Source organism: Puntigrus tetrazona, chromosome 22 (assembly GCF_018831695.1).
Source record: "Puntigrus tetrazona isolate hp1 chromosome 22, ASM1883169v1, whole genome shotgun sequence".
Lineage (NCBI taxonomy): Eukaryota > Metazoa > Chordata > Actinopteri > Cypriniformes > Cyprinidae > Puntigrus > Puntigrus tetrazona.
This window is the reverse complement of record NC_056720.1, coordinates 6,417,843-6,433,829: the sequence shown is the minus strand read 5'-3', so window position 1 is coordinate 6,433,829 and position 15,987 is coordinate 6,417,843. Positions and strand designations below refer to the sequence as shown.

At 38.9% G+C, this 15,987-nt stretch overlaps 1 protein-coding gene across 1 annotated transcript in view; it reads right to left on the bottom strand.

Annotated features, from left to right (window-relative positions):
• The window catches only part of mgat5 (alpha-1,6-mannosylglycoprotein 6-beta-N-acetylglucosaminyltransferase), a 53,064-nt gene extending 38,892 nt beyond the window's left edge, over positions 1-14,172 (bottom strand). The window contains exons 1-3 of the mRNA XM_043222422.1: positions 14,019-14,172; positions 5,581-5,994; positions 594-761 (exon numbers count right to left, since the gene is read on the bottom strand). Coding sequence (XP_043078357.1) covers positions 594-761; positions 5,581-5,821 — 409 coding nt within the window. The 5' untranslated portion in view covers positions 5,822-5,994; positions 14,019-14,172. The remainder of the gene's footprint in view (positions 1-593; positions 762-5,580; positions 5,995-14,018) is intronic.
• Between the last annotated feature and the right edge of the window lie 1,815 nt (positions 14,173-15,987).

The following is a 15,987-nucleotide window of genomic DNA, read 5'->3' as shown; positions in this document are numbered from 1 at the left end:
AAAATATTACCACGGCAATTTCCGACCACAGTCTCTCAGACGGCGCTGTGCCTACAGAACGCACGCACGCATCGAGTTCAGCGTCAAACTTCAATGCTGCCAAGTCAGACTTTGCTTTAACGACAAGCTACATTACCGCTCGGTTTCGTCACTACAACCTGAAACAACACTACATTATAAATACAGTAAAAATCAATGAGCGTAACTGTCAACCGCGAAAACCCGCCTCTGCGGAGAACTTCACGTCAAAGAAAAGCGGATCCAACAAAAAACAAACAATAAATATCCCGTTTGACTACAAAGCTGAGCCCGTTTTTTCGAACAAATACTGGGTGAAACTACAAACAGTTCATTTATTCCCACGGTCGTTAATCATCTTGGAGCTGAAGGAAAATCAATGGGATCCAATAAAGAAGGCAGGAACTGTGAAAGAAAACCATGTATGTGTGTGTGTGTGGGATGCATACGCGAGTGTGTGCCGCGATGTGTAAAGAGTGCTGTGTTTACTCGGAGGTCTGCGGAGGGCCGTGGACTTTGGAAATGGGGGGCGGTCAAGGAGAAACAGAAAGATTACTAGAAAAGAGCATCTGTACCTGCCACGTTGACTTTCTCTGGGTTGATGGGGTTCGGCCCCGGGGTCCCTGTTCCATTGGTCAGGTTGGCACTGGTGCCATTGTACATGATATTGTCCACTTTAGACTCCAGCTTTGATAATCTCTGCATTATATTATCCAGAAGTACAGCTAACGTCTTCTTCAGATCTGCGCAACAGAATCAGATTACAAGATTACGATAAAGCAGAGAAATGTATAGGCAGCATTTCGTTTTTAGCATTTATACTAGATAAATGTATATTAATTAATAAATAGTACAATAATTACTACTTTCAAAAAAGACAAAAAACAACTACTTCATATAAATATAAAAGTTCATATATGTTATATAACAGACACAAAACAAATTGTATAGCTTGCAGTATATAACAGTAAAATTTAAGTAAAAAAACTAATTTTATACACATTTTATATACAAATGTATCAAGTTCTACAAAAATTATAGAAACGAAATTGTGAAACAAAACAATATCATACTATAACAAAGCTAATCCAAAATAAAAGTAAATTGTGTATATATATATTTTCCATTTTCCATAAAACAATGTTATAGTAATTATATAAATGTTATTAATGGTATATTTATGTAATTATAAATACAGATTATTGTCTACATGTAAAAATATAAAACTATAATATGTAAACGTGTGAATATTTTATTTATTTACAATAAAAAGTAATTATAAAAATCAAGATTTTTAGTTTTTCTGCAGCATTTCAAGGTTTTAAAGCATTTATCAATATTTCCTTCTGTATGAAGCAAATTGAATCGAATCTTCATGACGACTATTATCCACACGCTTAACCAAACATAGCCAACAACACCTTTAACATTTCAAACAAGCTTTAATGCGACTCCATCTAAAACGAACTACCTGCAAAAATAAATAAAAAACCATCCATACGCTCAATGACATCTTGATAATACACTATAAAAGATGACTTATGCTCTAAAACAGAGAGTGACTGATAAGAAGAGTGCCGTTTGGAATCCAAATGTAATTATGAACCGAATCTAGAGATTCATTTAGAACCGATTCTAGATTCAATGATTCCTTGTTTAAAAAAAAACTAATTAGAAAACTAATTTTAACAATCACTGCACGTAATTAATGTCATTACCTAGATTCCCTTGACATTGAATTCATCCAGGTTACTTTAACCAAGAACAAACCAGTTTAACTTTCCAGCTTAAAGCACCTTTAAATACTTGTTCCTGTTTCTCACGTCTCATAAAAGAATGAAGGGCATAATAGAAATGCACTTCTCATGATGCATGACTAGTGAAGACTGGCCCAATTTCACCATTCAATCAAATCCCAAACGATCCCATCCCATTACTTCTTGCTAAATATTCCTTTTCGTGCAGAAATATGTCAAATTACGGAAGTTAAACTCGTCGCGAACGTCTCAAACTCATTTTATCTCTTTCTCTCCGGCTCAAAAAAAAAAAAATAGTCCAAATCCAGCAGGATTTTCTCTGACAGATGGAGACAAGAGAGCATAATCCATATTTCTATGTCACTGAGTGCCGTAGCTCCCAATGATGAGGACGTCATGACGTCATGATCACTAAATCCCTCGGAGCGCAGTGAAGCCTTCAGGACGGGCCGCATTCATGTGATATTTAAGAGGGTTTGTTTTTTTTTTTTTGGCGAAGGTCATGTGGTTTGTATTTTTTAAATCTTATTTGTCAGTCCCGCAAGCTGTAAGACAACTGCATAAAACAAGTTTTGCAGGAATGCTTATCTTATTGACAGTACGAGATCATGGCGTGGAAAAATTTGCACCGTTTTGAATCACAACAGTCTGAAATGCAGCCAAAAATAGCATTAAACTATTTTTTTTTTTAACCGATATTGAACTCTACGAACAAGCATTCGACAACAATATTCACAGGTAAAGTAACTTAATTCATAAACAGTTTGGATATGAATAAAAACTCCCCCGGAGTTGAAAAGTCAAGTTTTTGAATGTATTCAGTGGATCTCTGCGTCTGGCGCTAGCACTTTTAGCATAGCTTAGCATAGATCATTGAATCCGATTAGACCGGAGGCGTCTCGTTTTTTTAAAAAGACCAAAGGGTTCAGATATTTTTCCTATTTAAAACTTGACTCTTCTGCAGTTCGCATAGAAGCATAGAAGAAAGAAAAGGTTTAAAGGTTAAGATGGCGTCCGACTATGTTGACACCGCTTCTAATGTAAAGGTAAGGCGACCTTTAAATGAGCCTGACCCACGTTTCTGAAATAAATGTATTTTTACCATTCATATTACGGCGGTGAGTCATATCTGGCCTTCCCCCCCCGTGTCTGTCTCTTCCTCTAGCTCTCTTTCACTCTTACCGGATAATGCAAATTGATCTTTGGCTTCGGCCTGGTTTAATCATTTCTGGGTGTCTGCAACCTTCTTCTCACCTGTCTATCTGTCAGTCTGTCTCTCTTATTAACTGCGGACGGGACGCATTAAAGGGATGCATTTCCTGGAGCTGCAACGAGACGCGATGTAGACAGGATACCGATCGTGATTAGATTGGAGCGAGATACGGATCCACATTATAAACAAAAACCGCAGTTATGGGTTACAGGACAAGCGGAAGCTGAGCAGAGTGCAGTTGTTGGACACACAGCAAAGCGCGGATGCAAAATTATGCACGTGAAGCAGGTATAATTTTGTTTTAAATTGCAGCAGATTACAGACGGCACGCTGATTTGATACAACAGGTGAGATCAAATGAACAAAGGCTCTCAGCGGGAACGCAGCCACACCAACAAGAATTAAGCTAGACGATGAAGATATAGTTCTAAACTCAACCTAGAAAAGCCTACATAGACATGTTTTCTTTCTAGCTAATTAACTCTAAAAATATCGACAGCCAATCATAATCAATCCTACTGTCGCTAAGAATTTAAAGCGGCAGCGCACGTTTCGAACAAACAGACCGATGCGGACTCTAATAATAATGTCGTCTTTATAGTTTGTTTTTTTTTATATTTATCGTTTTGGTGCGAAGAGGGATTTAGAGAACATGGACAAACACATGGAAAGTAGATTAACGTAGTTTTTTTGTGTAGTTACGATCACTTAAACACATAGCCTATTTGAATGCGACACTAAATATCGTGTCTTAACATAGTATAGATAAAATGAAAAACGTTTCTTTTGAGTGAATTCGGACAGCACAACATAAAAAGTGCAAAACATAAAAAGTGCGCAATTTGCTAAAGACAGGTCATCGAACGGCGTCATCAAATTACTATTCTAACTTCATAAATAAGCAATAATACAAATACAATAATGTTTCTATTTTTGTTCACAGTGTTGCGATTGATTTATTTCAATTTTACACAATAATTCATTTCGTAATTCATAAAATGGCTCATTTCAGAAGCATTTCTCCATATAATACGGTGTCTCGATTGATTGAAAATAAAACATTAAAAGCTGCTTTGAGGAAACGAAGTACTTCCTCACAGCGGTTGAGTTTCCTCTAAAAGCCTGGGCGCTAATTAGCATTATCCAACCCGCTGTGCCATTTGTCGCTGATAATGTTACAGTGGCTGCATCTTAAGCATCTGACGTTTCACCTGCACCCTATCGGGGTCAATTCTCCTACAAGAGAAACCCAAACTTGCTCCACGCGTCTTGAACCTGACAAACACATCAACGAATTGCAACCTCGCCCGTAAAAGAAGCGGTTTAGCTGTAGAAACGATGGGCGTATTGTTTGCAAGAAGCGGTGTGGTGCACGTCTTTGCTTCTGGATCAATAGTCATCCGTGGGCCGTAATGAGGCCTCTTGCCCAACGGAGCGGCTCTATTAGCAGCATGAATAAGTTATCGACGGATGAGAGAGAAAGGTTAAAGCAGACTCCGGAGCGGCGTTCTTCTGTTTAAGGACAATGACGTTTTGTTCTTCTTTAAACATTGCCCGTTACGGTCGAGGCCGATCACAAATGCGACTTCCTCACGGCATCGCTTCTCAGCTGCAGCCTCAGGCCATCATGGGAGCTAAATATAGGTTAAAACGTGCAGTGGAAGAAAACAGAGCCAGAGAAGGTGAGATATAACAAGGCATGGTACTGCAGCGGAGCAGCGGTCGCGGCGATTTATGCAGCTGATATGAAAAACGAACTTCAAACTGACTGCTGGATGCAAACGGCACAAATGCAGCGTTCCATCTCTCGATTTCCCACACCGTCTTCGAACGAATTCAAATCAAGGTCGCAGGTTGTTCGCGGAGCTGCGGTTGAGCAGAAAACGTCGAAAAGCCAACTAGAAAATTCGCTTGTGAGCGACGACGAAGAGCAACGGATGAACGAAATACTAATTATTGTGACTATTGTAGTATGGCTGACTTTTAGCCATTTTGTAGATTGCGAATGCAGGAATCAGTGCTAGGAAGAAAAGTTTTTTCTTGTAATGCATTCGCTACAATTCCCGGGTCTGAGATTATTTCAGTTGTGTTGCTGTCTGTGGAGGTTCAGATAGCTCCCCGATTTCATCAAAAATATGTAAATTTGTGTTTCAAAGATGGTCTTACGGATTTGGAACCGCATGAGGGTGAACCAGTGACACCATTTTAATTTTGGGGTGAGCTAACTCTTTAAAACGTAAGTTCGAGACTATCGAGAAACCAAGAGCCGCAAATCCAGTCAAACTACGAAACTGTGCTGTCAAAATTTGGCATGAATGGTCAAGAATGGTCAATTTTGGTCGTTTTGCAAATATTGCGATTTCAGGAATCGATGCAGATATCAATTACAAAACTATGTGGTTGAAGTTTACGCCGCCATATAAATAGTGGATGTTTTTTTGTGATTTTAGATTGCCGGAATCAATGCATATTCAACATGAAAGACATATCAGGAATGCGTAAGCCATAAATCCAGTCAAAATGAACATAACATTAAAGCCTGAACCACAATCCCACTATAAACCTGCCACCCTAACCGTAATTCGAACTCACCGTATGCCGTCATGGTGCCTACGTATGGTCCGTCCATCACGCTTTGGTTCTCTTCGACGAGGGCTTTGATATATCGCTTGCTGAGGTCCAATATTTGCATACGCAGTTGCGCGCTGCTTTCGTGTGTGGCCCTCTGCTGAATGGTGAAATGAAGCAGCATCATCCCCCAAATAAAGCCGAAACTAACCAGGAAGAATCCCAGCTTTTGGGAGGACAACTTCCACAGGTACACGGAGCCCATGGCGAGGAAGTTCGTTTGTGTGATCGTGTGCAGAACGTGCGATTCAGGATGAGTTGAGCCTCATGATGTTTTTGGACGTGGTCTACTTCCTTTGCTGTAGCCCATTCCTTTCAGCGCAGGCTGTCAATCATACCAAAGACACGCCCAAAGGAGGTTCCATCGCAATGAAGACGCTGAAAAGAAAAGGCAAACAATTAAGTGACAAAAATATATATTTTTTTAAGGTTACATTTTTGCTGTAAAGGTTTTTAATTGGCAGATGATAAAACTGGAGTAAAAAAAATCCAAAGAGGAGCCATATCTAAAAAAACTATGTCATAGAGACTTGGACTTGGACTTCACTTCCCTAGCAACCGCACAAAACAGCTTAGCTATCCAACAGATCCCGGAAATGACCATAGTAACCTAAATGGCACATAAAAAAGCCAAAAAAGACAACAACAACCATGCAAACGACCCAAGAAATGCCCAAGAAGACCATAGTAACCACAGTAACCACTCACAGGACCCTATACTGAACCAGCAGTGACTCAAAAGACCCTAAAATAGGGCTGAGCAATTTAGCGCGGGATACAGTCATGTGCATCTTGAAAGTAAAGCCGTTTTAATTGATTAGCAGTAAATCTCCATCACCCGTTTTCAAATGGATTTGTTTTTGAAGAACCGAACCAATGCGATAACGGGGCAGTTCGGCTTTTTTGGTTTTTTAAATCAATGTAGAATTTTTTCGCTTCTTCGTGTTGACTTGATCATCACTCTTTTGTGTGTTAAACACAATCTACTAAATATAAACAACTTCATTTTAATAAAAAATTTTTTTAATTTTAATATATATATATATATATATATATATATATATATATATATATATATATATATATATATAAAATCTATGACAGAAAAATTATTATAAACTAATTTAGTGGTTAATTCACCAGCCAAAAATACTCATGATGGGTGCAGAATAATTTTATAAAATCTGGTGAATTATTTTTATTTACAAATATAAGCGAGTAAGTGGAGGACTAAATCTGGTAAAACGTTACACATTGCTCTTTGTGTTGTTGTAAAATATATTCATGAAAAAAACAAGTAGGCTAAATACGTTTATAAATGATATGCTATAAAATTAAAAGACGCTTCTTTTAAATGTATAGCACTGCAGTGAAGGCAGCATCACGCGGTAGATAAAACACAACAAGAAAGATTATTAATAATCTTTCGTTGTATTATAACACGATTCCCGTGAGCAGAATGATGCGAGCAAGCTGTGCAGCCCTTCAGGATAGAAAAGTTCAGAGGGGAAGAGATATTGAGGCATAGTGTATTAAATCGGAGAAATGCTATATTGAGATTCTCTTTGACAGAAATAGATGACTCTAGTAAGTAGCAAGCACCCAACTGACCGTTGAAGAAAGTCCCCAGATAACCGTATCAACCAATCAGACGATAGCCAGAAGTGGCTCGGCTATAAAATATGTAAAGGAAACTGCAACCGTGACATCACGACGGATGACCGCAGAACCAGTTTCACAATACGGTCTCTAGAGTTTCGAATTGTCACGGGATTAAACAGTGTCAGACGTAACGGACCGCGCCGCGGCATTTCAATGAGGGGATCGAGTCAAAGCAAAGGACGGAAACGTTAAAGCAAAGCTCGACTCAAAGGCTTCCAGAAAATGAAAGACAAATAGTTATTTTACATGAAGACAAATATACTTGTTTGCATTCGAGCACAGATTTAAATACAGTCAGCAGGCGGGGTTGCTACATAGAGCAAAGTACAAAGGCTGAATGCACAGTAATATTTCTGATGCGGTTGAACCATTGATGAAAATATAACACCTGAATAAACAGTTTTAGAAACACTACAATGACCTTTCTAACCTACGATACGCGGCCTTCGATATTTACTCTAATTTTTAAATCAATAAGCTGCTCCAGACCAACTCGTGTCCTCACATATATATACACACACATATATACACATATATACACACACACACACACATATATATATATATATATATATATATATATATACACACATATACACACACACATACATATACATATATATATATATATATATATATATATATATATATATATATATATATATATATATATATATATATATACACACATATACATATATATACACACACATATACACACACATACACACATATACATATATATATTATATACATATACACACACATATATACATATATACATTTAAGTGTGACATAATTAACATAAATATGACATTGTTGCAATTCAGCCAGTTAAGTTTTAGAAGCTATTTGATCACATACTGACAAATGTTACACATTTGAATGTTTTGTACGATTTATTCCAAAGCGATTGCCCTCTAAAACCACACCAACTGCCTTTGCTTTGCCAAACCGACATGTTAGACACGCACTTAACCTCCCACACGCTTACTCTTCAATGTACTATTGTATAAAATGTCAACTCATCTTAGCTACATTTATTAAAACACTTCACTATGAAACAGACAGAAAACCTAAAAATCCACTCTAGTTGAATGACAAAGCGGTAAATGAAAACACTTTCACATGTAATCAATAAAGAGCAAAAGATGCCACACAAACATACAGAAATTAGGTCAGTTTTTTTCCATTAGCTTGACAAATAATACTAAACCTGAAACTAGCATTTCAACAACCCCCAGGGGACAACACACAATAACGCAAATATGGCTCGCTCGTGTTATATCGCAACCAACAATAACTCAGAAATGACCGGTGCCCCAGAAATACGATACATTACGTCATTTTGCTGCTAAAATTATCCCTAAGAAAGTAACACCCTTCTATCTGTATTCTGTCGGTCTAAAGAGTGGGTGTGACACTACTTTGAGAGCAATCAAAATGTTTTACTTTTGAGACTTTACATAGAAGGCAAACAAATAGGTTTCTAGGAATAAGTCCCTGAAGAATGGAGACGTCTCACCCTCGGGCTATGGGTGCCGTCAGAATGAGTACAAACAGCTGATAAAAACATCACAATAAACCACACTAATCCAGTCCATCAGTTTGTCTTGAGAAGCAAATAGCTGTATGCTTGTAAGAAACAAATTCATCAAGGCATTTTAACAGTCTTTTTGGGCAAAATAAAACATAATCCATCCCTTATGGTCCTCTTATATCAAAATCCACCGATATATTTGATTAGAACAGTTTTTGCTTGTAAAAGGTACTTGATATGTGCATATTTCTCTCCTAATTCAGACATTTTTTCAATGACGAAAACAATAATTATGGACTCTGGAAAAAAATCTTAATGATGGGTTTCTTTCTTACAAACACACAGCTTTCCGCTTCAGAAGACGTTAACTGCTGGATTGGAGTTATGTGGGTTATTTTTTACCAGCTGTTTGGACTCTCATTCTGACGGCACCCATTCACTTCAACGGATCCGTCGGCGATCGAGTGATTTAACGCCGCATTTCTCAAATCTGAACGTCTTGGATGGCCTACGCATTTCGTACATCTATTTATTCCAAACACCTTATTCCAAAACGCTGCTGATAAAATTATAAACTAGGACATTTTGTAAGAAAATACACAGTAAACGGTTTCAAGTCTGGTGCTAATAGAGTGCTGACGGTTATGTACAAAACTATTTTTTAATAACCGACTAGTGGTTAAGGCTAAAAGTATCAGAAATCGTTGTCCTTGTACAAACACAGCTGTTGTTTGTACCATTATTAAGTAGTATTTGCCTAAGCACTCTTTCTAATTATTCTTATGCATCACGTTTAATTACAGGCTCGTGAATGAAAGCCTTCCTGAAAGGGGAAAATCTCCTGAGAGGAAGAGATAATGTTGTGAGAACTTTTGACCTTTGCACGCACAACCTCGTGATAAGCAAACATCTTGCGCTATCTCAAACTAAGCGGTATGGTATTAAGCCAAACAGAAGGCTCTGAAACCGTTTACATTCTTAAATGCATCCGAGTCATGCACACGTGGACATATCTAAAACCGACAGCGCCTCCGTAACAAGTCGAATTGCATTGCAAATACCAATCTAACACCCAACTTTCGGATCGTTTCGTCGTTTTATTTGTTGCACCCCGGAATCACGACATTGTTAGAACTTGCGAGAATTCACTTGGAATTCCTTAGATCTCGTATCAAAACTAAAACATCAGTTTCCAGCTAAACAAAACTACAACTCCAGCGCTTCAGAGGAACCCTGCGGGGCGCGAGGGCCCGAAATAGAGCGGAACAGCATTCACAGAGAAAGTGCCTTTTCCCTCGGAAACTTACGTAACCGTAGGACGGCTACGGAAAATGCTGATGAATAATTTACAATAGGCGTTTTCACCAGGAGTTGTTCAAAGAGGTTATTGTACTTTACTGACAGCATTCGAAAAGATGAATCTGTCGGTCTGAGAGAGGTTGAGGTTGGCCAGCACCCGAGAATTGACAGCAAACGTATTTTAGCAGCTGCCATTCTACTCAAACGGCTAAAACGCTGCCCACGTTTTGAAAAAATGACGTATCTATTTCTTCCAGTCTTCTAAATTCGATCACACCGCGCTTGGCGCTTTTCTAGCAAAGATTGGCAACTCTAGTAAATATCCCCGATATCATCTCCTAAAGTAGTTTAGTTAGTTGTGTCAACAAAACTTAGCCTCTCAGTTTGCGCTTAAACATCACAAGTAACCGTGAATATCACACAAGGCTTGTTTGTTTTAAGCGCTACTTTCTCCAGAAATTAATTTACACACACCTGAATTTGAATTTCCAGCCGTAAAGCTTAACTGCGCCGCTCCCAAACACGTGTTTAAGGAATAAACACGATATTTCTGATAGCATCTGTGTAAGTAGCCAGTGTTTGCACAGTGCGGCGCCACGAGGCTAATTGCACCGCATTTGTATTTTAACATCCCAAGTAGGTAAATATAAATGTAATTTACTTCTGTTAACATCAGTATTTGTTGGTACAGCATTACGAGATGACCACAGTTCCCAAGTATTCGTGTAATTGAATGCACATAATAACGATGCTGACAAAACGTTGAGTATTCGACTGTATCTTCACAGTAAGATAAAAGTCTGCAAATCTCATTAAAATTAAATATTCCAAAACATGCATAGCGTTCTAGAACAGCATTTTTATTTTTTTTCTGGTAAACAAAATCCAAAATATCGATGACATCATCCTTTTCGTTCCAATCAAACGCGCTCCGAATTAAAACATCCCTACTCCTTTGCTTGTTCGAGCAATTCCACTGCTTTTAAGTTGAAGTTTACCGAATTAAATCACACCGGTTACTAAACAGATAACGTCGGATTTCGGAATTGGCATGTTTTTGTAATACAGCCCCGGGGCAGGGATAACATTTTTGAAAAACAGAAAATCGCAGAACACGGCCATTATGCAACCAGGATGTTTTTAAAGGAGCTTCAGCCAGAATATTGCAACTGATTTGACAGCCAAACGACACAAGAGTTGATCCCAGTGAGCAGGCCCTTTACTCCGGGCCAAAAAGGGCCTTTTCCTGAGCTACACACGCAGGCGAAATTATCCCCGCTGAGGCCTGCTGTCAGAGCAAATCTCTTGAGGAAATTTTCTGAATGCGAGATGCGTTCTATTCGCTTCCACGTTCGAAAAAAATCGTTTAGCGTCAGAAGCATAGGTTCAGAAGCCGTTACATAATTAAAAGTGACCCCTTCGAGGCTTTTGGGTTTTTTTTATTACCGCTAGGAGCTTTAAAACGCAACGACCACAGCGATGCATTTTGGGAAATATAGTCTTAAAGGACTAGTTCACTCAAAAAAGAATGTATGAATGAATATTCACACCCTCAGACTATTTTAGATCACGACAAATTTGGATTTATTACTTTATTTACCAGTGGATGCTCTGCAGTGAATGGGTGCCGTCAGAATGAGCGCTGATAAAAACGTCACAATAACCAGCACCTATACAGTCCATCAATTACCATTTCGCGAAGTGAAAAGCTGCATGTTTGTAAGAAACCAACCCACCATTAAAGCTTTTTAACTTTAAACCATCACTTCTGGCCAAAATATGCGTCCAGAAGCTGCTGTCCTCTCACATCGAAATGATTCAGACTAGACGTCGCTTTCAAAGGAGAAAGCAGTATTACGAATAGAGCGTATCATTCTGACGGCACCCATTCACTGCAGAGGATCCATTGGTGAGCAAGTGATGTAATGCTAAATTTTTCCAAATATGCTCCTGTAAAGAAACAAACGCATAGGGGAAGGCCCAAATTTTTAATTTCATATTTGGCTGAACTTTTCCTTTAACTCCACCAAGGTCATTTTCTGAAAACGGACGCCGAGTGAAATGCAAGAGGTGTTTCCCAGGTGTTTTCAAGACGACGTCAATACATGTCAACTCAGCTTAAACTAGACATCAACACAAAAGCCAACTGAAAGCCTCGCGTCAACGTCTGCGGAGAAATCCAGCAAAACCAGTTAGCATTAAAAACCAGGCAAAGTCAGGAAGTGGATCGTTCTGATTAAATGTCATCTGCGACAATTAAAACACATCAGACTTCCTGAAGTGCTGAAACAGATCGTCTATTACCTGGAAAAGAGAGATTTGTATCACTCACACCCACAACTTCTTTTCACTAACCTAAAGCAGCCCACATCCGTTTCACAAATTAACTCACATAAAGCTTCTCTTATACGGGTTCAAGAGGCCTGATCGTAAAAGGAAAAGTAGCCGGCAGTCCAAGCAGCCAATCGACTCCAAGGTCAACGGCTATTCATTGATACGACAGATTAGACTCTTGATTTACGGTGTGCTATTTACGGACCATCACATGTCAGATCAAGTGCAGCCCGAGAACAGGAAGTTATAAAGATACGTATTGGAATAAAACATTAAAGATCATTTCTGAACCTGTTACAACACGGACGTCGCGCCAGCTATCCGTGTCCCCATCTTTTGAAGTCAGTTCCAATTCAACCACAGAGGACACGGCGAGGCAAGTTACGACTAGTAATTACGGTTAAGACTATAGATTTGAAAAATCCCTTAACCTTAAGCGTTAAACTTCACTGCGTATTAAATTTCGGCCCGCTGAACAATACAGTACAGCCATCGACCCGAAATCAAATGTCACTTTGCATCTCAGCATCTGGAAGTACGGACAAGTACGAACTAACCGAGTTTTTGCGGCGGGGCAGAAGACGAAAAAGCCTCAATATTGCGGTTATAAAACGCTGTACGCATTATTAAATTATGCAGTGTTCCTTGGAATCCAACGACAGTGATATATGACGCAGAAGAGCCGGTTATTCTTCATAACTGACACAGTGACATCTTAAAAAACCTCCTTAATGCATCAGGCGCTGAACTTCGGCGTAAAGGCTTTATCGGTCGGCGCTTCTGGGACTCGACCCAACAACCTTCCTTCACCTCGGCTCTTGAACAAACTACCACGCAACTCCGTAGTCGAACCATTTTAAATAGCTGCACCAAATTCTAACGCAGCTTAAAGGGTTCGCAATCCCAGGGTTGCAGGTTCGAACCCCAAAAGGTCGATCAGATCAACACCGTTCCCTCGAGAAAGACACTTAACCTCGGGTTACTTTGTAATGCACTTTGAAAGGAGTATTATGGGCACACCGTGGTAAAGTAATGGCACTGCACTGTCATGTCACGATATTTCAATATAATTTTATAGTAAATAAATATCATATTCAAATACCATGGCGTTTTACAGCAGCACGCGTCAGAAACATGCTAATACAAGAGTGCTTGTTATGTACAGCCTGTTTTGCCCTTCTAATGTAATGTACAGTGGCTCTGAAATGCGCCACGGTTTGGACATAATATCATGTACTACGCACATTTGTAGTACTATGGTATTCTTGAAAGTACCTTGGAGCACCATAAATATCAGTACCATGGTATACGTCAAAGTACGACTGTATTAGCATCACTTTAAGACAGAAGAGCCACACTGCTGTCGCTACGAGGCTTATTTGTAAATGTGCCATCAAATCAAGGGCTGAACACCTGAAGCGCTCGCGATCGCTTGATTTTAGCGCACGAATAACACAAATAAAGACGTATAACACATACGCGCGTGTTCCGCAGTGGACCGCAGCGCACCAACGCGCCCTGCTTTCAATTCGTACGCTTTTAGAAGGCAAACCGAACAAACACTAACCTGATTAAAGATTTAAGGTGGCGATGTGGACGTTAAAGGCTGGAGAAAAGCCGGCGGTTGCGGTGTGATCGGCGTCGGTGCGATTCCAGGCACCTGACAACGGTCTGTGTGTTTCGTTTCGCTGTCTGATCACATTCAACACAAAGAGCGTCGAGACGCGCAGGGGAGCGCAGGGAGCGTGGCGATTTTACCCACGTTATTGAAAAGCGTAGAAATCCCAAAGCGCTAGCTTGAAGGTCCCTAACTCCACAGAGAGTCTTGTGTCTTGTAATCGTTTTATTACTATTGTATGAATCGATACAGACGACTCAAAACTAACTTAGTCTGACAAAACAGGACCGCAAAACCGAAGGGAAAATGTTTACATTTTTAACTGAAAAAAAGGTGACAAAATGGCGATAATAAAAGTTTCTGTCAGAACCGTTACTAAGGTAACATTAAAAACGGGTCTAACGATTTTGAGGGCAAGTTTATCAGACAATTTTGACATATGGCTATATTTTTAAAAATAAACTTTAAATACAGGCATAAGGATTGCTTTTTGTGATTTTGTGGACGCGATATAAGCCTATTGTTGTTGGCGTACTTTTACGTTATGTATGAATATAGTCATACGCGCGTGTGACGTCGTGATGGCGAGTAAACGTTAACGGGACGATTTCGAGGTGAACTATGTTTTAATGTTGCTTTTGACGGAGTTGGGGTACAATACAAAGTCTTAGTGTATTCTGCCATCTATTGGATATTCAATGAACTTGCAGTTCAAAAGCTGTTTGGGTTTGAGCTTCAAATATAACGAACAAAGCAAGTCCTGTAAAGCTAACTACATACTAAGAGAGCAAAATTTGCTTCATAAAGGTAGCTGTAACAGCCTACGGCTAATTTCTAAAGGGATTTGTTCACATTATTTCACTTTATTCCAAAACCAGAACGCCACGTTTTGGTTGAATGTAATGGGTAGCTAAACGCTGACTGAATATTTATGCTAAATTAATGTTTTATTATATATTAATGCTATGACAGAAAACTTCAACTCAACGGAAAATCTCTCTCTCTCTCTCTCTCTCTCTCTCTCTATGTGTGTGTGTGTGTGTATATATATATATATATATATATATATATATATATATATATATATATATATATATATATATATATATATATATATATATAGCCTACTATGAAAAGTACTACAAGGTCCAAAAATTCAGTGTTTTGTTTATATACATATATGTGTGTGTGTGTGTGTGTGTGTGTGTGTGTGTATATATATATATATATATATATATATATATATATATATATATATATATATATATATACACACACACACACACACATATAGTTTCCTCATGTGTCTTCCTCCTACTCTTACCAGGTGACCGTCTTGACAAGGCATAATTGCACATTTCAGTCGAAATTACAGCCTCATTTCCAGACATCCCATAATTGTGTGCGCAATCCGCTTAGAGGGTGTCTTAGAGCAGATCCTCAACACGAATCCATTACTTGAACAAGTTCTCACAAGGCCTCATGTCATATAAATGTGCGCGCGCTACAATCAGATATGTAAAATGTGGAAATTGCCTTTGAACTCTCGTTTGCATATTCTAGATTAAAACTTACCCCTGTTTGTTGGGTACTTTTTCCGATCGGTGTGCACGTCTTCAAAGGGTGTCTGTGCGTTTCAGATAAGCCTCCCGCATTGTTTACAGTGAGGAACGGAAGAACCCGGCCGTTTTTGGTGGGTTTGTTGCTATGGAAATGGACAGCGAGCACTTGGGGTGAGTCTTATTATGAGAGCTCATAAAAAAACTTTTCCGAGGGTCGTCTTACGGTTCGAATATCTGCATTTTGGCGAAAAGGTAACAACAGTTTTATTTAATTGCACATATATGAGGACTGCAATTACATTCATGGCAATCTCCTCTGCTGGAAGAATGAGAAGATGACCGTTTGAGACAATGCA